Here is a 25270-nt window from a genome sequence, read left to right as displayed (position 1 = left end):
CTGAGCTTAAAATAAGTGACTTCTGACTTAAAATAAATAAGTAGATTAAAAGTGATAAGTAGATTACATATAAAAGTGTTTGGATAATGTGACTTATAAGTTATTTAAGTGTTTGGATAACTTAACTTATAAGCTTGTATAGTTGATAATTTTATAATTTTATATTAACTTATTTAAATATAAAATATAATACTTTTATTCTCTTAATATGCTGATTAATAATTTCGATTTCATAGTTTAACTGGAATAAAAAAAAATATTCGTTAAAAATATAATACTTTTCAATTAATATTTTTTATTTTATTTTTGAATAAAAATATAAGTCATAAATTTTTATTTACAAAAAAATTCAAAAAATAATATTAGACCAAAGTATTTTTTTTATACGCGTTAAATTACGTGTAAAAATCAAAGGACGTAAATTTTGAGACGGAGAGAGTATTAAATTTAAATTATCTTCAATTAAATATACATAAAATATTTTATAAACAAATTATTAAAATGAGTTATTAAAAAATTTTTAATATAGTAAATAATCTTTTTGATCATATTATATCAAATTTGTTCGGATAAAGTTCATTTTGTGTCCAACAATAAAGTAGCGAGGAACTGCAAAAACCAAGGCTTTCACAAAGGACAGAAGAAAGAAGCAACGAAAGAAAAAAGCCGGAAGAAAAAAGCCAGGCTACCTGGCTTCTAAATTCTGTATCAAAAACTCTCAAATAAGCGCTTGGGCTTATTTTTACCAAACAGACCGCAAAAACCAAATAGTGCTTATAATCGGAAATAAGCGGAAGCGATCGGACGCCAAACACCCACCATGTTTGCATCCATTCATAATAGTCTTGTTACTCTGCTGCACTCGAACCCCTGTTTATGGTAGCACCCTCGTCTCCGTGAAGCATAACATATCTAATACATTAGCTATTTTTAATTTTGAGGACCATGTTAAAAGTTAATTTCAATAAAGTCCTATTCATTCGTTAAACATTTAGATCCATTTTTTATTACTTGTAATAGATAATAACCAACTCATCATCATTTCTTTAATCTTTTATTCAGAATAAAAGGAAATTTTAAAACTAATTTATGAAACTATATTTTACAGGAATCTTAAAATACACGTCGAAGTCCTACGTCCCAAACATATTTAACCCGCTGAGACAGAGAGAATATAATTGATGTAAATATTAAAATATGAGTATGATATCTCTCCATCCCGATCATTTTAATATGTTTTTTATCACTGTTAGACACACATTTTAATGCTTCAATAACTCAATTTTTAAATTTTGTTTTCCTGAATATTTAAATATTACTCTTTATTCATAAAAAACTAAAAATAAATTATAAAATTTATTTAACAAAAATATTAAAGAATGCTACATATTCTCTTCCACGCAATATACTCCCTCCGTCTCTCAGTACTTTTCATGTTTATCTTTATCACGCTTGACAACACACACTTTTTATTATTAATATTTTTAATTTCATATTAATATTAAATATAAAAGTTTCACCGTAAAAAAATACTCATAAATATGAATCTAATAAGATCACTAATGATTATATTCAGTTTTATAAATTAGACGTAAATCAGTAATTTATCAAATATATTAGATGGAGAAAAGTTTTTAAAAACAGAAGTGGTACTATATAATTGGAGTAGTAAAGCTTGAGTTTGAGGTTGACATCCTGTCGGATACAAGAAACGGTCGAGACTCGAGAGTACGGAGATGATGCATGTGTGGTAGTCTGGTAGACTTGTGACATGATGGTTCAGATTAATATATCGATCTAAATCATGCAACCCTACGTCTGGTGAATTGCCCCAACAAAATTAATTGTAGCACGACGCCAAAGTACTACAGTAGCTTGCTGGACTATGATAACTGTTCCGCGATCCTGTTTACTGTGTAATACTACTACGGACGAATAACACAGGGCCGTAACAAAAGATTAAAAGTCGTTAATTAGCTGTCAACGGATTATTGGAAGTACTAGTTCCAGTTACAGTAATTATTGAATGGTACTATGTTTGATTTGCCTGTACGACGAGGAACCTTGGAAGTTGGAGCACCTATCCTTGTAGTGTTAACGACCTTTGTGTGTGAGAATCACAAAAGCATCTGCAACAACCGGTATTGTATTTGTTTCATTGATTTCTGTAGGCTGCCAAGTCAATTTTATATGTTTGAAATTTTTTCTAAAGTAATACAGTAATTTTTTATAATATAAAAATCCAGCTTACCCACAATTTTAATTTACTTCCGATCTATCAATTAAATATTGATTGATATCATCATTTTATCCATTTTTTTCTCTTTTTCATTAGTTTATTTTGTTCAACATATATGTACATCCTAGTGGAACTCTAAAAATATTATTTGATGAGTGAGGGAAAATATTTTAATAATAATAATTATTTTTATTATTTACCTAGATTTGTTAATAAACAATTGAGGGGACGGAGAGAGTATACAATAACGTATACACGTGTCTTCTTCGTCCCTTCCTCTTACCGCAACGGTTCATGAAAAAGCTTTCAAATGTTAAAACCATGATTTCATGCAACTTATACAATATATATCTGACTAGTGGTTCAACCTTCAACGATAGGCATAACAAGAGATAATTGAAAAAAATAAAATAAAATCAGATTTCACACGTCCATCGGAGCAGTGTTATGGAGCTTTTTTCTGACGTTATGCTAATGAACATTTATCTTAAATTTGCTTGAATCCTTGCCTATGTATACGTATGTATAACATCAATATTTAAAACTACATCAACAAACTCTATTCAAAATGCTTAAACAGTCGTTAAGAAAGATAACTTATTTTCCCAACTGGGTTTATGATATTTCAGTATTCAAATGCATTACGAAATGGGTTTAAATCTTTAATAAACGATCAAAATATTATAAAATATTACACAAGAATCTGAACTTGAGTTTTATTTTTCCCATCACGTTCTAAAAATTGACGGGAGCTGAAGTTTAGGATAGCTTTTTGATTGCGGCCATTGATTCACATGCTCTTTGTAACCTCATCTCTTTGCACCGGAGCACATGCCTTATTGTATTATTTATTTATCGGCATCTCAGGATAAAGACTGTTCCTGTATATTTGCAGGTGACAAATAAACCCAAATGCCTAACGTACCCCGGAGAAGATAAGATGGATTCTCTCTGACCACCTCAACAAAATTTAATTTTCACAAGTAATATTAGTAATGAACAATTTTCATGCATATTACTTGAATACATGTAGGGGGTGGCCTCTTCTAAAGATTAAAATTTAATTAGAATTCTCTTAAGAAAATTTATCTTCCGTGATAAATCAGACCAAATTTAAGATAATTGCTCATCAGCATAATGTCAGAAAAAAGCTAGTAAAATCAAATCTGTGAAACCGAAGCAAATACAAGTAGAGTTTTTTGCAAATTATACTAACAGAGTCCGAACAAATTGTTCGAACCTGTGCAGTGATTTACCAGCTAATGGATTATATATATATATAATCATATTATATACTACTAGATTGGATCCATTAATATAGATGATGCAGTTAATTCAAATTCATTTCTTTTCCTGGGGACCTGCATGGGGTTTAAGATTGATTATCGGGAGCTCAGCGCATAGATCTGGCGCTTTCGTATCACAAGTAAAAGATAACTCTAAATTATCAGTGCCATTTGAGAGATGATGCATCTTATAACTTTGATCTTGATATTTGAGAGGTTTAGAAACTGCAGAAGTTGCACAGGTGCTGCTATCATCAGAACTACTAATCACCGGAATTTGATTTTTATTTTTACTGCGCGGAAGAGTGTGATGTATACGATGGTTATCTGGATCTATTCCCGAGCTTACAAGCTCTCCCTTCAGGTGCGAATTCCAGTAGTTTTCCACTTCCTTATCAGTTCGACCGGGCAACCTTCCAGCAATCAACGACCACCTACATTTTTCACCAGATATTAAAAAAGTAGCTAGTGTTAGTGAAGTTTCTATATTCAATCAGTTATATAAAATGCTTACCTTATCACTAATCCCGGGAATTAGTTTACTAAACGCATATCATAATATGAGTTCTCGGCATTTTGCAGAAACTAATGCAAAAACGTGAATGGCAATCGGCAAGATTTGGTTACATGGAAAAACAACTGTAATCCCTTCCTAACTACTACCTCCATCCCAAATTGGATATCCCCGTTGACTTAACTTTAGGTGCATTGACCGTCTACTTCCGAAATTTATTTTTTTATCTTTTTTTATAAATGAAAATTTCATATTTTAATTTTTATTTGAAAAAATAAAATTTTGAAAATAAGTCGCGTATCCATGCGGTCAATGAACCTTAAATTGTGTGCCCAAAGTCAACGGGGTCATCTAATTTGGGATGGAGGGAGTATCTCTTAACACGTATTTTAATATACATATAATTTATTGTTCCGTAATTCATTTTCAAAAATGATTTAATAAAAAGTTTCAATATTAAAATTTTATTTTCAATAAAAATTACTCTCTCCGTCTCAATTTATAGGTTCATTTTGGAATAAACACACATATTAAGAAAAAAGTTGGTTAAATAGAATCTTATTACATGTATTATTAATTAATGCATTGATAAGTGAGAATATAGTTGAGTTTCAAAAAAATCACAATAAATATAGGGATTTAGTGCATTGAGAAATGAGAATAATGTTGAGTTTCAAAAAAATCACAATTAATATGTAAATAAATTTGTATTGAAAGAAGAGAGGGACAAGTATTTCGAGACAAATTTTTTTTTTAAAAGAACCTATAAATTGAGACGGAGGGAGTATTAAACAATATATTATAGAAATCTTATAATACTCACGAACGCCCTCTTGGGAGAAAATAACACGGGAGTTTAATTCTTGTACATATCAAAATTGCCAAAAAGAGTATTAAAATCAAACAGACCGGTCACTGAGAATGAAGGCAATCTAGCTACTTTTGCAGATAAAGCATTAATATTATTTTTTTGCATTAAAAGTAAAATAATAAGACACTCCTAAAGAAAAGAATCCCAAAGTACCTATTTCCCAGGAGCGCGTGAAGCTTGATGATGAGGTCTTCTTCATCTTCGCCAAAGTTTTCCCTCTCCAGCTCTGGCCTTGTATCATTTCTCATCGACCTTAGTCTGCAGCTTTTTTTGCTGCCAGGTTCGCCTGGTCATCGACATGAACTTTACATCAGTTATATAGGAAAATTTATTCAATTATGAAATATCAAAATTTACCATGATTTTTTATAGCTAGCTTGCTATGAATCGATATATTGAATTTAACAAGACATGCCTCTATCATAAAATAATTACTACCGATCGTGTAGCAGATGGTAGGATGTACGCAACCTTTGTGATTGATCGTACGTTATAAAGACATAAAATAATTACCAGGGGGCTGATGAGATGATGAGTGGCTCCAGCCTTTTCCGTTTTGGCCTGCCTCTTCTGCCACAACCATCTTACTCTGTAATTTCTCCTCGGACCAGGCTCCAGCTTTGTTACTTGTCAGTCTTCTCACACGAGATGGTTTTCTCATTTTTTATATTTCATCAACCATGTAATATAATTGTCACGATGAAAATTTAGTATCGAAGCGGCGTAGGGTTCGTGGAGAGCTATAGAGTTTATCTGATTTGGATAGAGATGGAGAAAATGGAAGAGAAAAGTATATTTAAATAGACATCTATATTTATATTTATATTGGTGTAAGTATCAACCGCCGTTTGGTGAAAGCATGAGAATAGTAAGGTATACAGTATAGTAGTATAGTGTCGTATGAGTAAAGAGAACAAAGGTGTGACTTGTCAGAATCTATTAAAACCTACGAGCATTTGAGAGGGGCTTCTCATCTGCTTCATAGTGTATGGACGCCGTTAATTTAAAAATTATAGGAAAATGCTCCTTTCATAACAATAGTATGAAATTTTCACATGTATTAAATTTTAATTTAAACGAGCTTTCTTTATTTATATACAATATCGTTAATTAATAATTTATCTCAATAATTATGATAATTTATGTAAATATATATATGTAATATTGAAATATGACACTACTCTAATTTAAAATAGACCGTATACGAGTTGTGATTCGTGAGTATACAACCTTAGAATACTGTCGTTTTATGGCCCCTTCACCACATTAATTAAGGCCTGAGCCTTGAGTACGTTACTTAAAAATTGTATATCTAAAATAATAGTCAGTTTAGTTTTCTTCATGTAATTTACATTATAAAAAAAATAATATTTTTGTTAAATTTTTATTCAACCGAGAAACAACGAATATATTTTTTTCATCTCAAATTATTATGTGTAGAAAATAAAATAACTAATACTTTGCTACATGACTATATGATTATTGCTAAAATTAGGATTTAAATCTTAAATTCAATCCAATTATACAAAAATAAAATCTAGCTATCCTTCCCTGCATATATACGGCAAAAATATGAAAATGAATATTATCATTAAATTGACAAGAAATATGTTGTTAGAAGGCACCGGCAGATGCTAGTGATGCAAGTGCAAAGGGGAAGGGTCATTTGAGATGGGATAGAAGAAAGGTGATTATAACATGTATGATCAATATGATCAGACAAGGCAGTAGCTGCATATTACTCTCACGCCTACCAGTCAATTCTTTTATCGCTTGTAAAGTCAAACTTCCATCTACCATCCACATATATTAAGACAACCTAATACTGTAGTACAGTACTACTTTCCTGCACACTCATGGGACATTGCTAGAACTACGTGCAGGTTAATATCACGTCATCACTTCTCAGTTTTATTTAATGCCAGCCTTTTTTAATTCACTACCCGATTTATTTCCATTTCATATGTCTAGCTAGATTCTTGACCCATTACTATCTGACATAAAATATGTAGGCCTAATTTCCTCATTTGATTTGTGATGAAATAAATTAAATATTATTCCCTCAAATGAGATGAATTGGTTGATTTTACATACACAATTTATAATGTATTTATTTTGTAATTTTTATTTTATAATTTTTATAACAAAATAATTCATATTCAAATTATTATTTACAGGAATAAAAATTTAAAATAAATTATATAATTATACGGTTAATATATCCTTAATTGTACGCATCTAATTTAAAATGGAGGGAATAATATTGAAAGATACAAATTATTAAAAAAATGATTGAATTTAGTAAAACCGAAACATTAAATGTCTTAGTGATAAATCAATAGGTATATATTCGAAGAAAACCCCGCACAACTGATTGATCATCTACAAATATCAGTTTTACATTGAAAATGTAAAAACATTATAATTTTAAACGTATATCCCCTTAATTTATTCGAACTCTAATAATATTGATATTATTTAATACACTCTCAAGGCCTCACCTGACGGTCCTCACCGGATAGTTAAACCACGATCTACTATTCACAATTTCACATTAGTATTATAAATTGGTAGTCAAAATGACAAGAGATGTAAAGTCTTTTTTTTTTTTTTCCGCCATAAAGAGATGTAAAGTTTAGTAGCAAAGTTTCTTAGAACTCGTAATATTTACGCTGGTAAACACGTAGTAAGCAGATACTCCAGTCTATATATAACATTAGCACCTCTATGACTTTGCAGGCTCATGAACGAATATATTCGTTGATCAATCAAACATTTGGATATCATAAAAACTAAATGAATTAACAACTTTGTGTTGCGGTGCAGAATATGTCGCTTCCGATTTTTTGTTATTGTTTCAGCGTCTTCAATTATTTTTTTCCTGTTTAGAACATGCATTATTTTTTATTAATTTAAAAAAAAATAAGATGCATGTTGTCGTTTAAATTAAACATAAAATAATTTTGTAATCTAAATTTTAAGTTTCATTAGTTTCGTTTTGTAATAATCTTAACAAAATAGAGTTCTCTTGCAACACCCATTATGTGATATTTGATATTGTTTGTTCTGATCGTGATTAAGCTGGTATTAATTTATTTTTGACTTTCTTTCAAAATATCTCATACTAAAAAAATTAATCGACTACTTATATTAGAGACCAATGTTCCGGTGCATGGGACTTGAATCTAGCACGACTCTCACTCTCACACAGTCACACCTACTTCAAAAGAATTATCAGGTAATTGAAAGTTTAATACGCTACTCACTCCGTCCTTATGTGGTCCTATTTTGCTGTCTCTTTTATAGAAGTCATCTATCTTGAAATATAAGGACTCGAAATATAATCCGGTACATTATTTTCATAGATTTCATTAATTATTGTATTAAATGACAATTTATGAACATATAATGAGTTGTAAATAAAAATAGTTTTAAAGTTTTCATAAAAATAATGTGAAAATATGATAATAATTATTATTTTGGAACAAACTATTTTCTTAAAAAGACAACACGGGGTAATAAGGGTGGAATTTCATGTTCTAAAACCTGTAGTTTAAGTATATTATCGATTTGCCTGATTGTTATTACAAATTGAGCGTCCATTAAAAAAAAACATGAACTGAAATAATAAATTTTGAATGCTGATCCTGCTATGAAGGCTGAAGCATTGAAGTCATTGATACGGACGTTACGAGGCACCTACGCAATCATGACTTAAAAATTGACACAATGTTAACAAAAAATCCAAGAGTTCATAAATTTAGCTTCCTCGACGGGTGGATAGATGTCAGCTAATTTTGGAGACAGGAGAGGAGAACATACGATGTGTAATTTAAAGGTTGCATGTTCCTTGCATGTGAGTGTGTTTACTTGTACTCAGTGGTTAAACACTACACACGCTAGCACGATCAGTTAAACAGAAACTGGTTAGTGTTACGGTTGGCTAGAATAACAAAGTTGGCTGCCTAAGTTATATTTTAAATATAATAGATTAATATAAATAAAAAAATCTTATAATAATTTACAAGTTTTGAAATTCATAATCAACATTAGCTAAATATTAAGCCTGTGGAATCTTGATTGGACTTGATTTTATTTTTTTAATATTTTTTGTAATTCATTTTATTATATTTATGATCTATTTTTAGCTAAAAAATTGTATGATCAGAGATAACCTTATGTAATCAACATGATCGGTATACTGATAGCATATTATACCAATATAATCATGATCGATGATCAATATACTGAAAAATATATTGATAGTATGTTAAGTAACTCGCATGTATAAATTTTTTTAATCTAATAATGAAAAATCATAGGTATCTGTACTCGAGTCGAACAAATAGTAAATACAAATACAAGTATTCATTTCATGCATTCTCGTAAAATTATTGATACCCTTTCATCTCTAATGGAGCTATAGTTTGAGCTATCGATCAGAACTGCGATTTCATACATCACCAAATCAAGTCCCCGACTTACAATTTTTTATTTTATTTTTTTTTGAAAGGAAGTCCCTGACTTACAATTTAAAAACGAAAACAAACATCAAGGAGAGAAAACAACTTGAAAATATAAGTCGAAAACTGAAATAAAAGGAAACTGAAAACAGATTAAAAAAAAATAGATTTGATAGTCGAAAAGATTAACTCTTGAATATGATAAGCTCCTTGAAGCGAGTAAGAAAGTAAACCGAAAATTCCGATGACGAAGATATAGAAAAAACAAACCAAATCTAATCAAAAATATAGAAGTCTTTCCCTGAAAAAGAAGATTATGAGAAGAAATAAATTAACTATTAATTAAAACAAATAAAAAAGTTTAGAATTTTTTACCGGTAGAAACGGATGAAAACCTCCCGAATAATAAAAACAACTAGTTCAAGAACGTAGAGAAATTTAAGACTTTGCGCAGAGAGAGATAACTGCTACACTCAGAACGAATTTTAGTTAACAATTCCAATCAACCAGGTCACGGGAAAGCTACATTATTTGAATTATTGGCTGTGAGTTTTCCTTCACCTCTTGCGCAACTTATTAGGTGATACAGCGCGAGCATGTGAACATGGGATTCAGATTCTTCGCCACCGGAAAGCTAATAATCAACCTCTTCTGCTCCAGCTTAAAGCCCAGAAGAAGTGTCTGTTTTGCTAATTTTGTATTTCTGGATTAAAGATCATATTTCTGGAAAAATATATATTAAACTCTATTTTTTCTGAAATAAGTACTTATTTTTTTACTAAATAACGAATACAAAACCCCTCCTTAATATTTATATCTGAAAAACTTAAAAAAATATATTCTCTCCATCTCAGCAGGCTGTTTATGTTCAGTGTTTACACGCATTTGAGACTTATATAAAATATAGTTGTATAACGTTTTTTTAGTTATTTTTTTAAATAAAAGTTTAAACTTCAAATTTTTGTTCAGTGATTTTTTTTTAAAATAATGTTATAAAACTATATTTTATAAGACTTTCAAAATGCGTGATAAAAAGTAGCTTAAGTGGTGTGGAACGTGCCGTGGAAGAGGGAGTACAATTTTTTCAGAAAATAAGCCTTTAGATTCTCAAATAAAAGCTTGTCCAAACAGCTTAGAACTATATCATGCATAGAGTAGGCATCACAATTGTGTAAGCTGAGACTTTTTGGAGGCACTAGCCGACATCCTTCATCTTTCACTGAAAATTATCATACATTAGTGTAATCAAAATAATACTAGTCAATTCTAGATTCTCAAGAATGAGAACAGGATTCAACTGGCCGGCCTAGATTGTTATGAAAGTTAAGAGTTTTAACATGCGAGGAGCACACTATCAGCATCTGTTGGTTTAATCTAAACTAAGTAGCAGTAGTTGGTATATCAGTAGGAGTCTTTGCATGCATGCAGAGTCGTATGGTGCGATGAGTGCTTTATAACGGCCTCAGAGTTTGCAGGAGTTCAGCTTAATAAAGATAAGTAGTAGAGGGATTTTAGATAGACTTTAGTATGTTAGTTTTGTTAGTACTTATCTCGTAGTAGTAGTCTGCACTATATATATATTCTGTTGCTTTTAGTTTCGAAATAATGAGAATGGTGTTTACATTTTCAATTCTTGTTTTCTCTGTTTCTATCTAAACACTCATTTCTGTATTGCTCTATACACACAAGTATTAGCCTGGGAAGTTTAACGTGTAGATTTTCCTCCTATACTTGGTATCAGAGCGAGGTTACTACGACGGTGTTTTAAGCAGCAGCGATGGAAGCAGGAAACAAGCTGAAGGAAGGGGGTGTTGGCCTCAGTTACCCAATGTTGTCAAGAAGTAACTACACGGCCTGGGCTCTCAAAATGAAGGTTTATATGCAAGCTCACGGCGTGTGGGAAGCGATTGAACCTAAAGACCAAAACACGAAGGTGGAAGAAAAGAAAGACAAAGTTGCACTGGCCGTTATTTATCAAGGATTGCCTGAAGACATCCTACTGTCACTGGCAGATAAGAAAACAGCCAAGGAGGCGTGGGTAGCCTTGAAGACGATGTGTCTTGGTGCAGAGCGTGTCAAGAAAGCAAAGGTGCAAACTCTTAAAGGAGAATTTGAAGCATTGCAGATGAAAGACAACGAGCAGTTGGATGATTTCTGTATAAAGTTAAGTGGAATCGTGGCCAATATCAGAACTCTGGGAGAAGAGGTTAAGGAAGCATATGTGGTAAAGAAGTTGTTAAGGGCTGTTCCTCAAAAATTTCTCCAAATTGCCTCAACGATCGAGCAGTTTGGGAACTTAGAGACTATGACGGTGGAAGAAACAGTGGGTTCACTCAAGGCTCATGAGGAACGTTTGCGAGGACAGTCTGAGCCTAACAGTGGACAATTGTTACTTACAGAGGATGAATGGTTGAAGAGAGAGACTGAAGGAAAGCTATTACTCACAAGGGAAGAATGGGAGAAACGAACGAGTCAAAAAAATCGGAGTGGTGGCAGTACATGGCGTGGCAAAAGAAGGACGTAGTGGAACAAGAGACAAAAGTCAAGTTAAGTGTTTCAATTGCAATATCTATGGCCACTATGCAGCTGAGTGTAGAAAGCCATCACGACGAGAGAAAGGAAACAGAGTTGAAGAAGTAAACATTTCACAGACACAAGACGAAGAACCAGCACTATTAATGGCAAAGTGCGAGGGTAAAGGGGACGGTGTCATACTGCTAAACGAAACAAACACTGTGGCAAAGTTGGGTTCGAATGAAGACAGGAAGGATTCAAACATTTGGTACTTGGATAATGGAGCAAGTAATCACATGACGGGTCTGCGTTCTAAGTTTAAGCAGCTTGATGAAACAGTGACAGGACGTGTACGTTTTGGCGATGGGTCATACGTTGATATACGAGGCAAAGGAATGGTGGCTTTCAAGTGCAAAAACGGGGAGGAAAAGCTTCTGAAAGAGGTATACTATATTCCAAATCTCTGCAATAATATTATAAGCTTGGGCCAATTATCCGAGGAAGGGAATAGAGTTGTATTACATGGTCTTTTTCTCTGGGTATATGATGAACATGCAAAACTTATCATGAAAGTGAAGAGGTCTGGGAATAGACTATATAAAATCCTTATCGAAAACAGTAATGATATATGTCTGTTAACTAAACAAGATGAAGAAGCATGGCTATGGCATTCCCGTTTAGGACATGTTAATTTTTCAGCAATGGTTTTGATGTCAAAAAACAGAATGGCACGAGATTTTCCTGTTATTGCTCAACCAAAGGAGACATGCACAGGTTGCTTGATGTCAAAGCAAGTTAGAAAGTCGTTCCCTGCTAAGACAAGTTACAGAGCACACCGAGTGCTGGAACTGGTTCACGGTGACTTATGTGTGTGACGCCCCCAGATCCGCATCCCGCAGATCTGGTCCGTCACTAAACATCTGGCTCAAAACAACACTTACATTACATTTTAATATTATACAAACCAACTCTTGCCCCACAAGTCCAGGGTCGCTCGTCCACAACACTACTACCAAGTCTAACTTTATTACATAATGGCAGGTCTGATTATAGACGACTATAATAACTATAGTTGGTACCACCCAACAGCATTGCCTAGCAGCTTCAGCTCATATGATGTGCCTTCTCTTTTTTCCTTGCCAAAACCCGTTTCCGGGCGGTTCTCTTGAGTTGTGCCATACTCACCCTTTACTGCTCAAAAGGAATAAAGTAGATGCAAGAATGAGCAACTAATTGCTCAGCAAATCCACATAGCACAAAACAACAATTAACAAAATATGCGAATAAAACAGGTAAGACAATTCATGTCAAAGTAACAAAACAGTTACCATCAAATGACAACACAATTTCAAGAAAAGAAAATGCTGGTCTTCCACCTCTCGGTAACACTACATGGCTCGATCAGCACCATTTCGTGAATACCGTTCTCCTGTGTAGTCCTAGTGGTCTGATCGTAACCACTGAAGACACACCAACACTCTCTTTGCTAGCATCAGGGTTTAACACTGGAACCCTACTATCTGCCATACCAGATAGTCAATTTCAACTCTACCACGAATTTAATAAATTCGTGTTGACCAGCTTGAACAGATTCCTCCGAATACAAGAAAATTTTCCGAAACAAACACTTCTCAATCATCACTACTCATCTTTATCAAAGAAGTGCGAACAATGCACCCTTTCGTCATAACAAATATTACCCGAAGGTAAAACCGAAAGATAATTGCAAGAACTCGATTCCAAAGGATAAGATGATCTCCAAAAGAAGTAAATTGAGATCATCACTGCAATATATTCACATCAAGTTTCGAAGATTCAAAATAATAATGTTATAGGATCAGCTCATTCCCGAATAATGGGAGGGCTCGAATTATAGAAAGTAATATGTGAACAATATCTGTAAAGCCTTCAAAATAAAACGGAGTATTTTCTCGAATCACAATGGTACGAAATATAATATTTTCACAATCAACACTTTTCACAAAATTATGAAATAGGCACGAAAATTTCATGTCAAGACAGGGATAGTGAACTTGCCTGTCGTCCTTAGCTTTGAGATATTTTTGTAATTATCACATATACTCAGGCTCCGTCCTTCCGGATATTAAATATTCTAAGTCACACAAAATAATAATTTAGAAATCTATATTATAAAGGAAATAATGATTTCAAATATTCTACTCCTTATATTCACGAGTTAATATCAAGAATATTTGTTCGGTAACTGATCTTTCACACTATCTTAAAATGTTATACTAAATCTTCTAAATTTACAACAATATGGTTATGAGATAGTAAATTATGTACAACACCCATGCTTCCCACTTTCACTAGTAATCCGAACCAATCCACTCTACTTAGTCCAAATTTTTATTATTTATTAATATTGAGCAATTATCCCATTAATATTTGTATTAATATCATTCCATCTTTCTATTTCCAATCCATCTTATGCTGTAAATTTCCGATTAATGATAAGCTAAATCCAAGCTTATCCTTTGATTTCTAACTTACTCTCAACTTTTATTATATATTCTAGATTCAACTAAATTCTGTTCCAAATTCTCTAATTACATAAGAATTTATCTTTCAAATCCTAAACTATTCATAACCCATTAATTAAGAATTATTATAATTTATTACTCCTGTTTTATATTTTCATCCCAAATCAAACTCATACCAACAAGCAATTCATAAGCTCCAAAGATTGTATAAACATATAACCCTAATTGATACAGATTTGGAGAACAATTTACTATATAATTGGAATAAGTGTGCTGTGCTAATTTATAAAGTTACTACTGTATGTGTAAAAGCAGCAGTGTAAAAGAAAAAGGAATCCATGTGGTTATATATATATCACCACTAAAGTTTTTTTTTTCTTCTTAAATTAAAATACTCATATCCTTAAATAAGGAAGAAGATGAGTTAAAGATGCAATTACCGTATTAAATTAGATTTTCTGCTACAAAATCTCTCCTTTAACTTTGCTCCTGTTTGTGTTGTTCCAGATTCAAAAAGTCCTCCCCTTGATGATTTTTCTCAAATGCCTCAATTATTCCCAAGCTATTTATAGCCAACTATTAATTACAATTAGCCATTTTAATTAATCATTTTTTAACCTTAATCACAAGATTACTTGGCCTTCACACAATACAAAAACCTTGGGCACCACGTGTACAACTTGGGCACCAGGTTTTGTAACTTGGGCAGGTAACATTCTGGAAAATTCATGCTTTTGCTTCATTTATTTTCGAATATCCCGATCCCGGCTTATTTAACGCTACCTATTTTAAATATAGCTAAAAATAATATATTATTCGAATTTTTATAAAGCTATACTAAAATAACTAGTTAAATAATTATTCTAATATCTTCCAAATATTTTGAAACTAATTAATCACAACGAAATATTTATTTTAGCTAACCCGTAACATTTATCTATTATCGGGTCGTATAATTAAAACTTTACGTCTACTAATTATTTACATAACAAATATTAAATTTTAATGGTACGTAACTGAATTTAATTTGCTAGCCCAAAAATATAATCTAATCCCATACCAGCCTTAAATATTTTACGTACCAATAATTTCACATTTTATTTAAATACTAATTTTAGCCGCATAAAATTTAGTGATCGATTTATTCACGTACTTGAAAATTTGCGGTTGTTACATCCTTCCCTCCTTTAAAGGATTCCGACCTCGGAATCATATTTGGTGCAGGAACAACTCCGGGCATTTCTTCTTCTTCTTTTTTTTTTTTTCATTTGTTTCATGGCTTCTTTAAGTTCCCAAATAGCTTCTTCCACTGCTTGATTTTGCCAAATTACCTTAAATAACTTTACTTTCTTATTTCTTATTTCTTATTTCTTAGTTCTTGATATTTTGAATCTACAATCTTCACTGGTTTCTCTTCATATGTTAAATTCGGCTGAAGGTTTATTGGCTCATAATACAGAACATGTCGATCGTCGGTCTGATAAGCTTTTAGAAGAGATACGTGGAATACATCGTGATGTGTTGTAAATTTGGAGGTAAAGCTAGTTGATATGACACAGCTCTAAATTTTCTCAAAATCTCAAAGGATCCAACATATCTTGGATTTAATTTGTTTTTTTGTTTTTTTTTTCCCAAAATCTGATTATTCCTTTCCAGGGTGATACCTTCATAAGTACTTTTTCTCCAACATCAAATGTTTTCTCTTTCCTTCCTAAATCCGCATACTTCTTTGTCTGTCTTAAGTTGCAACCATTCTTTTGCGTATCTTTTCAATTGACTGGGTGGTTTGTTGGACTAATTCGGGTCTTAAAATATTTTTCTCTCCAACTTCATCCTAAACAAGAGGTGATCTACACTTTCGGCTATATAATGCTTCATAAGGAGCTATTCTTATGCTAGAATGTTAGCTATTGTTGTAAGGAAATTCCAATAAAGGTAAGTGATCTTCCCAGCTTCCTTTAAAATCCAAAGAACAAGCTCTTAATATATCCTCTATGGTTTGTATTGTTCTTTCACTTTGCCCATCTGTCTGGGGATGATATGTAGTACTTCGATTGAGCTTAGTCCCGAAATATTCTTGAAAAGCTTTCCAAAATCTTGAAGTGAATCTTGCATCCCTATCTGAAACAATTAACACTAGCATTCCATGTCTTGTCACAACCTCATTCATATATAGCTTTACTAATCTTTTTATTGTGTACTTTTCACTAATATGAAGGAAATGTGCAGATTTCGCCAGCCTATTGACAATTATCCAAATAGCATCATGACTAGCTCGATTCTTTGGTAATCCAACTATAAAATCCATGATGATGTGTTCCCATTTCCATCCTGGGATCTCTAATGGCTGCAATAATCTACTAGGTCTCTGGTGCTCTACTTTCATTTTTTTTTTTTTTTGAAAAGTCAGACATTTACTTACCCAATCAGGGGATTTCTCTTCTCATGTTAGGCCACCAATAATTCTTATTTAAATCCTTGTACATCTTGGTGCTTCTCGGGTGAATAGAATATCTTGATTCGTGTCCTTCGCTTAGAATATCTCTTTTAAGATACGTCATGTTAGGAATCCAAATCATGTTTGCAAATCTTCCAATCCCTTTATCATCCTTTACACTTAAATACTCATCTCCTGACAACCCATAACGCTTTTCCTCAATCATATAATCTTGACTCTTTTTGATTTTTCTAACAAATCTGGTTGTATTATCATTTCAAAAATCTTTACATCCTTACGCTCTGGATCCTTAATCTTCAATCCTAGATTTTCCTTTTTTTTTTTCAATTCCTTTGGTAAGGACATCACATTAACGCTTTCTTTTCTACTTAATGCATCAGCAACTACATTCACCTTCCCTGGGTAATAGTTAATAGTACAATCATAGTCTTTTATTAATACTAACCATTTCATTGTCTAATATTTAACTCTTTCTAAGAAAACAAGTAGTTTAAACTCTTATGATCCGTACATACAAATAATATCGCCAAATCTTTAAGGTAAATACTATAGCAGCTAATTCTAAGTCATGGGTAGGATATCTCAACTCTTAATCCTTAAGTTGTCTAGAAGCATACTCTATCACTTTTCCATGTTGCATAAGAACACATCCTAATCCTTTATAAAATGCATCACTACAGACCATAAAATTTCTTGTTTCATCAGGCCAGGTTAACACATGGGCCATATTAGTCTCTTCTTTAATTCCTGAAAACTTTCCTCACACTTAGGGGTCCACTCAAACTTCTCTTCTTTTCTAGTTAATTTGGTCAAAGGGGTTGCAATCTTAAAGAAATCTTTCACAAATCTTCTGTAATATCCTGCCAACCCAAGAACACTTCTCACTTCTGTTCGGGTCCTTAGTCTATCCCAGTTTGATAGGGTCTTAATCTTTAAGAGATATAGCGACATTTCTTTTTTTTAGAAACAATATGCCCTAAAACTATACTTGCTCTATCAAAATTCACCTTTCAAAAATTTTGCATATAACTTTTCTTTTTCCGAATTATCCAAGTTATCCTAAGATGCTCAACATGGTCTTCTTTCGTCTTAGAATAAATCAAAATATCTTTGATAAACAATGATGAACTTATCCAAATATTTCTTAAGTATTCTATTCGTAATATCCATAAATGTTGTAGGTGCCTTAGTCAATAATCCAAAAGGTACCACTAAGAACTCATCATGTCCGTATCGGGTCCTAAAGACCTTTTGAGGTACATTCTTAGATCTGATTCTTTCACTGATGGTATCCAGATCTCAAGTCTATCTTGAAAAGTAAGATGCTCCCTTCAACTGATTAAAAAAAAGAAAAAATCATCAATCTTAGGTAAAGAGTCATCTTTTTTTTTTTAGCTTTCGATAACCAATGTAACAATCCTCAAATTAGAGGGTCTGGATTTGATGTCTCCATACAAGACTTTCTTAGAGCACTTTTATAAGAAAGAAAAAAAAACTATATATTTGAAAAGAACAAAATTAAAGAAATTGAAATCTGAGCATTTTGAAGAGAACTTAAAGGAAATAAGAATATTAAAACTTTCTTGGATATATAGAAATCTTTCATGATGGTAATCACCGGTCAATGAGTTTTCAAAATAGCTTCCGTTTGAAATGAAAGGATGACTGGGAGAGCAATATGATCAAATGAACCAAGTGTTGTGTGTCCAAATTAAGACACTACTAAAGGTTGTTAACCTTCTTGTAATCACAACACACACAAGTGATGGCGTCCCATCCAACTCCTATCACACAGACAGGTATACCTTGTGCCCCCTATAATTAGGGTTGTTCATCCCAATCAGATTGAAGAAATATCAAGGAAATAAGATTTATCTCTAAGATTTGCTTTTTCAATCGTTATCTCACTATTTGGACAAACTTGATCTACCATAATTATTTCTCAACACACTTCTTCCAAGGAATGCGAGCAACGCATCCTTTAATCACAAATCAAAGATTTTCAGTGGATAGAATCGAAAATAGGATCAAATCTGGAACGATCTCTTAGAATTATTAGATTGAGATCATTTTTGCGATATGTATTTATTCCAATTCTCGAATATTAAATCATGAATCACAAAAGATTCTGTAACATCGAAAAAGAATATTGATTATTAGGAGCAATCACTTCCAAACAAAAGAAGGATTCAAGATACAGAATAAACTTCTCAGTTTTTAAAAATGAGATTTGATGTCAACTTGGGCCGAAACGGTGTGAAACGTAGTATTATTCATAAATAACGTATTCCACAGATCTTATACTCAGGCAACGGGGGCTCCCTTGTAACGCGTTCGCGGTTTTCGAAGTTCTAAACCTTTGATTATCTTCTATATTACCTGTATTCTCTGTTCGCTGCATCTCTTACTTCACAAAAGGTTTCTTCACACCATGATTCCAAGGTTTCTTCCCAACATTTTGATTATTTGCGGGGGTTTCCGCTTCCAATCGACTTTCTCTTTGCTAAACAACTCACTACTTGACTCAACGATACAAGCTTTGTGCGCCAACTTCGCATAATTAGCAACCTCGAGAACAGTAACCCTATTCTGAATCCAGAGCTCTTAGCCCGACTGTAAACGACTCGCTTTATTTCCGTCCGTATTTACTTGATGCAGAATAAATCCCATGTGCGATAAACCTAGATTTGTAATGAGCTACTGACATATTCTCTTGCTTGAGCTCTAGAAATTTGAGCTCCGTTTGATTTTCTTGGTGTTTATAAAAATATTTTTTTTTTAAGGAATAACTTTGTAACTCTAGTCCATGATATTCACATTAGATCCTTTGAGAATTCGCTTATCTTTTCACCAATAATTAGCCTCTACATTACGCATATAAGCATCAAAGATAGTTTTCTTATCCCCTTCTACGTCAACTATTTCAAAAGTCTTCTCATTTCTCTTAGCCATATCTTGGCCTCAACGGGATCTACAGTCTTTTTTTAAACTCTGGGTTTACAAAGACTTGCAAGATTTGAAATAAATAATGAGTTTAGTAAGCTGGCTTAAAGAACTTCTTTCAGGATTGTTTTGAAAATTCTGGGTATGTCATTGAAGAAGATCAACAAGTAATTGAACAAGACTGGGTCTGGGTTGAAATTCAGGTAAAGCATCTAGTATTGATTCATCCACAAGGTTGTCATTCAGGTTTAAATCCATCGTAATCTATAAAAGTAGACAAAACAGGTTGATAGGTCTCATTATACAAAATGCAAGATTTATCTAAAGGTACAACAAGGTGCAATTTTGTAAAATACTCAGTACAAAACTTTGAAAACAGGTTGCATATTTTGGTTGAAAAGACGAGTTGATTCAAAGCTGCATATTTTTGGAAAACTTTTAGAAACTTTAAAGGTTGCACCTTTTCTTTTGAAAACTCTAAAACTTTAGCAACTTGAACATTTCTCTTTTCTTTTTGAAGTGGTAACCTAAAAGGAAGTGGTCAAAGTACGAACAAATGTCAACTCAGGTAAAGATGGAAAGATATTCATCCCATCATTCTCAGTGAACTTAAAAGATTCTCTATCCTTCATTTCCTCAGATACTAAGTTAATGATCTCAAATACTGGTGGCTCTAATATCTGTTTAGAAAAATTCTCATACTCGATATCTATCATCTCAATCTCCATCAATGGATCAGAATTAGCCATGTAACCTTACAACAAACATCTTTACTAATAGTCACTACTACAACGATTGCTCGTAACTATAGATACATATACTCATAGGGTTTACTAACCCCTTTGCTTAAATTATGTATGTACTCTAAAATATGAGATAGGTTTAACTAGAGCACCTATCTTAAACTCCGTATCATTCTCGCTTGTTATATTCCTAGGGTTTCTCAAATCCTAAGGATATAACTACAGCTCTGATACCAAACTTGTGACGCCCCCAGATCCGCATCCCGCAGATCTGGTCCGTCACTAAACATCTGGCTCAAAACAACACTTACATTACATTTTAATATTATACAAACCAACTCTTGCCCCACAAGTCCAGGGTCGCTCGTCCACAACACTACTACCAAGTCTAACTTTATTACATAATGGCAGGTCTGATTATAGACGACTATAATAACTATAGTTGGTACCACCCAACAGCATTGCCTAGCAGCATCAGCTCATATGATGTGCCTTCTCTTTTTTCCTTGCCAAAACCCGTTTCCGGGCGGTTCTCTTGAGTTGTGCCATACTCACCCTTTACTGCTCAAAAGGAATAAAGTAGATGCAAGAATGAGCAACTAATTGCTCAGCAAATCCACATAGCACAAAACAACAATTAACAAAATATGCGAATAAAACAGGTAAGACAATTCATGTCAAAGTAACAAAACAGTTACCATCAAATGACAACACAATTTCAAGAAAAGAAAATGCTGGTCTTCCACCTCTCGGTAACACTACATGGCTCGATCAGCACCATTTCGTGAATACCGTTCTCCTGTGTAGTCCTAGTGGTCTGATCGTAACCACTGAAGACACACCAACACTCTCTTTGCTAGCATCAGGGTTTAACACTGGAACCCTACTATCTGCCATACCAGATAGTCAATTTCAACTCTACCACGAATTTAATAAATTCGTGTTGACCAGCTTGAACAGATTCCTCCGAATACAAGAAAATTTTCCGAAACAAACACTTCTCAATCATCACTACTCATCTTTATCAAAGAAGTGCGAACAATGCACCCTTTCGTCATAACAAATATTACCCGAAGGTAAAACCGAAAGATAATTGCAAGAACTCGATTCCAAAGGATAAGATGATCTCCAAAAGAAGTAAATTGAGATCATCACTGCAATATATTCACATCAAGTTTCGAAGATTCAAAATAATAATGTTATAGGATCAGCTCATTCCCGAATAATGGGAGGGCTCGAATTATAGAAAGTAATATGTGAACAATATCTGTAAAGCCTTCAAAATAAAACGGAGTATTTTCTCGAATCACAATGGTACGAAATATAATATTTTCACAATCAACACTTTTCACAAAATTATGAAATAGGCACGAAAATTTCATGTCAAGACAGGGATAGTGAACTTGCCTGTCGTCCTTAGCTTTGAGATATTTTTGTAATTATCACATATACTCAGGCTCCGTCCTTCCGGATATTAAATATTCTAAGTCACACAAAATAATAATTTAGAAATCTATATTATAAAGGAAATAATGATTTCAAATATTCTACTCCTTATATTCACGAGTTAATATCAAGAATATTTGTTCGGTAACTGATCTTTCACACTATCTTAAAATGTTATACTAAATCTTCTAAATTTACAACAATATGGTTATGAGATAGTAAATTATGTACAACACCCATGCTTCCCACTTTCACTAGTAATCCGAACCAATCCACTCTACTTAGTCCAAATTTTTATTATTTATTAATATTGAGCAATTATCCCATTAATATTTGTATTAATATCATTCCATCTTTCTATTTCCAATCCATCTTATGCTGTAAATTTCCGATTAATGATAAGCTAAATCCAAGCTTATCCTTTGATTTCTAACTTACTCTCAACTTTTATTATATATTCTAGATTCAACTAAATTCTGTTCCAAATTCTCTAATTACATAAGAATTTATCTTTCAAATCCTAAACTATTCATAACCCATTAATTAAGAATTATTATAATTTATTACTCCTGTTTTATATTTTCATCCCAAATCAAACTCATACCAACAAGCAATTCATAAGCTCCAAAGATTGTATAAACATATAACCCTAATTGATACAGATTTGGAGAACAATTTACTATATAATTGGAATAAGTGTGCTGTGCTAATTTATAAAGTTACTACTGTGAAAGGCATATGTTCAGCCTATTTGTAATTAAAGAGGTACCAACTCAACTCTGATAAGAAAGCAAGGTAAATAGCAAGTACTGTTGAAGGAATCCGTACGAAGAACGTCAAGTGAATTATTGAAATTATATGTCTGAGGAATTTCAGGATGCTGCTGCATACCACTGGAAGAAGTTCATTAATATGTTCAAGCCTCAGTGTACAAATAATCCTTTGTAGCACGTCCAGAAGTCCAGAAGGTATAAAGTTTTAATACTTTATATATTCAGAAGATTCCATACTATTGTTACTAATGAAGAAGAACTACGAAGACAATGAATCGACGAACAAGCCACATCTCAAGTGTCTATTTGATAAAGAATATTTAATTCAGCTAGATACAGATGAACCAGACAGTACATTTGTGTGTCAGCTACTCTAATTAAGTATTCTGCATCAACTACAAGTGGCCGTTCAATCTTGACAAAGATCTACAACATTCATCAAAGCCTGGAGTCCCTGTTGTTGAAGAAATATAATTTAATAAATATTTCTTTAATTATTTCACTTATCAAAATAATTAAATTAGTTGTATAATTTATTTATTAAATTAATTCACCTTCGAATTAATTTAATTTATGAATTTATATAATTAATATAATTAAGTGAGTGATTATTGAGTATTTATTCAATTAAATATATAGGTTTTATTGAGTAAATGACTCGGCATGACATTCTCAGAGAATGTCATACCGTGTCATTGTTTTAGACTTTCTCAGCATGACTTCAAGAAGTCATACCGTGTCTGTGCTACAGACATTGTCCGTATGGCTTTAACAAGTCATACCGTTTGCTTGCTTTAGGCTTTGTCTGATATGACTTATTAAGTCATACCGTGTCATCCATTCAGACATTGGCAGTTGTGTGTATGACTTGCGTTATCATGACATATAAATGTCATACCGAAGTGTTCTACATGGCTTTTGATGTGTAAGTCATACCGAATGACTTAATGACCAAGTTTAAAATGTCATACCGTGCCTATGCAGTATGACATTGCTTGTTTATGTCATTCCTTCTTCTTGTTTGGCATGGCTTTGTTGTTTTAAGTCATTCCTAATCTAGAAAGTCATTCCTTTCAATGTCATACCTAGATCTAAGTGGTTTGCCTATAAATATGGCCTCACTTCTTCATTTCCAAGTGTTCAAGCATTGTAAAAGCTTTCAAGTTGTTTGTAACTTGCAATTGTTATATCCACAGTTTTCTGTGCTTTGATCACTCGGTTGTTTTAATCACTAAACTAGAATACATCCTGTCGAATTTATTCTACGAACTTTAGTGGACATTAAAACGAACCTTATTAATTATATAACGACTTAAAACATTGTTATATTAATTAATTAAAATCTGATTAACAAGTTTAATTCAAATCAGATTATTCCGCCGCGATTTTTAGTGACGATTGTATTCAACCCCCCCCCTTCTACAATCGTTTCAGGACCTAACAATTGGCATCAGAGCGGTTGATACCATTTTTCCGTATCAGATCCTATACACACTCTGTAACGTCCAAATATTTTTTATTCGAATTAATTTTATTCCAAAAATTAATTCTGATTTAAAATATTTTTCTTTCAAAAATCCAAATCTCATCCAAACACTATTCACTTCAAATCCTTAAATATGAGTACACAAAAAATCAGTAGCATCAAAATCCCACCGTTCAGCCAGGAACACTTTGGCCTATGGAAGAGGCACATGTTCCTATTCCTCCGCACCGCAAACAGAAAATACATTGGGATTTTAGACAAGGGTGTTACTACTCCGATGAAGGTCATATTAGCACACGAAGAGGATGGTGTGTTGATACCTCATCAGGTCATTCCGAAAGAACTTTCTGAGTACACAGATGAAGAGAGTGATCAGATGAACTTAGATGATGCTCTTCAACTAATCTTGGTTGAATCTCTAAATCCAGTAATGTACAATGCTGTTGTAAATTGTACGAACGCCAAGCAAATCTGGGATACATTAGAGATTATCAATGAAGGCTCAGAGGAAGTTAGGGAAAACAAGAAAGAGATACTGATGGCTCAGTATGAACAGTTTGGTTCCCATCCCGGTGAAGGGATTTCAGAAGTATTTATCAGACTTAATAATTTGATAAATAATTTAAATCTGAATGGGAAATTCTACGACAAGAAAGAGGTCAACATGAAGTTTCTCTTAACCCTTCCTGAACATCTGGAACACAGAATCACTGCCATCAGGGAAAGCAGAGATCTGAATGAGATTTCTCTGGAAAGACTCTACGGAGTTTTGAAAACTTATGAACTGGAGCAAGTTCAGAGTAAACAGAGATATGGCTGGGGTAAAACACAGAACCAGTCAAGGGCTCTAGTTGTTGAGTCACCTATACCGGAAGAAAAGAAGGATGTTGTTGTTCCTTCTAAAACCACTCAGGAGTTTGTTGTACCTGAGATGGGTCAGACTGCTTCTTCCAGTGGTGACGAAGAGTTCTATACAATGGAAGAGCTGGAACTGTTAGAAGATCAATCTCTATCCCTGTTTGCCAAGAAG

General features: G+C 32.9%; 2 protein-coding genes across 2 annotated transcripts; one reads left to right on the top strand and one right to left on the bottom strand.

Moving 5' to 3' along the window:
- Positions 1–3368: 3368 nt before the first annotated feature.
- Positions 3369–5729, bottom strand: LOC108208100 (transcription factor MYB3). Its single transcript, XM_017378585.2, has 3 exons — positions 5424–5729; positions 5064–5196; positions 3369–3959 (listed from the first exon to the last, which is right to left on the bottom strand). Exons 1-3 carry the CDS (start codon positions 5569–5571, stop codon positions 3581–3583), a joined length of 660 nt encoding a protein of 219 aa, XP_017234074.1. The 5' UTR covers positions 5572–5729; the 3' UTR covers positions 3369–3580.
- Positions 5730–11150: 5421 nt separating this feature from the next.
- LOC108207684 (uncharacterized) lies at positions 11151–12762 on the top strand. Its single transcript, XM_017378117.1, has 2 exons — positions 11151–11868; positions 11960–12762. The coding sequence occupies exons 1-2, from the start codon at positions 11151–11153 to the stop codon at positions 12760–12762; spliced, it is 1521 nt and encodes a 506-aa protein (XP_017233606.1).
- The last annotated feature ends 12508 nt before the right edge of the window (positions 12763–25270 follow it).

This window comes from Daucus carota, chromosome 2 (assembly GCF_001625215.2).
Source record: "Daucus carota subsp. sativus chromosome 2, DH1 v3.0, whole genome shotgun sequence".
Classification (NCBI taxonomy): Eukaryota; Viridiplantae; Streptophyta; class Magnoliopsida; order Apiales; family Apiaceae; genus Daucus; species Daucus carota.
The sequence above is the reverse complement of the archived record's forward strand: the minus strand, read 5'-3'. Positions and strand labels throughout refer to the sequence as shown.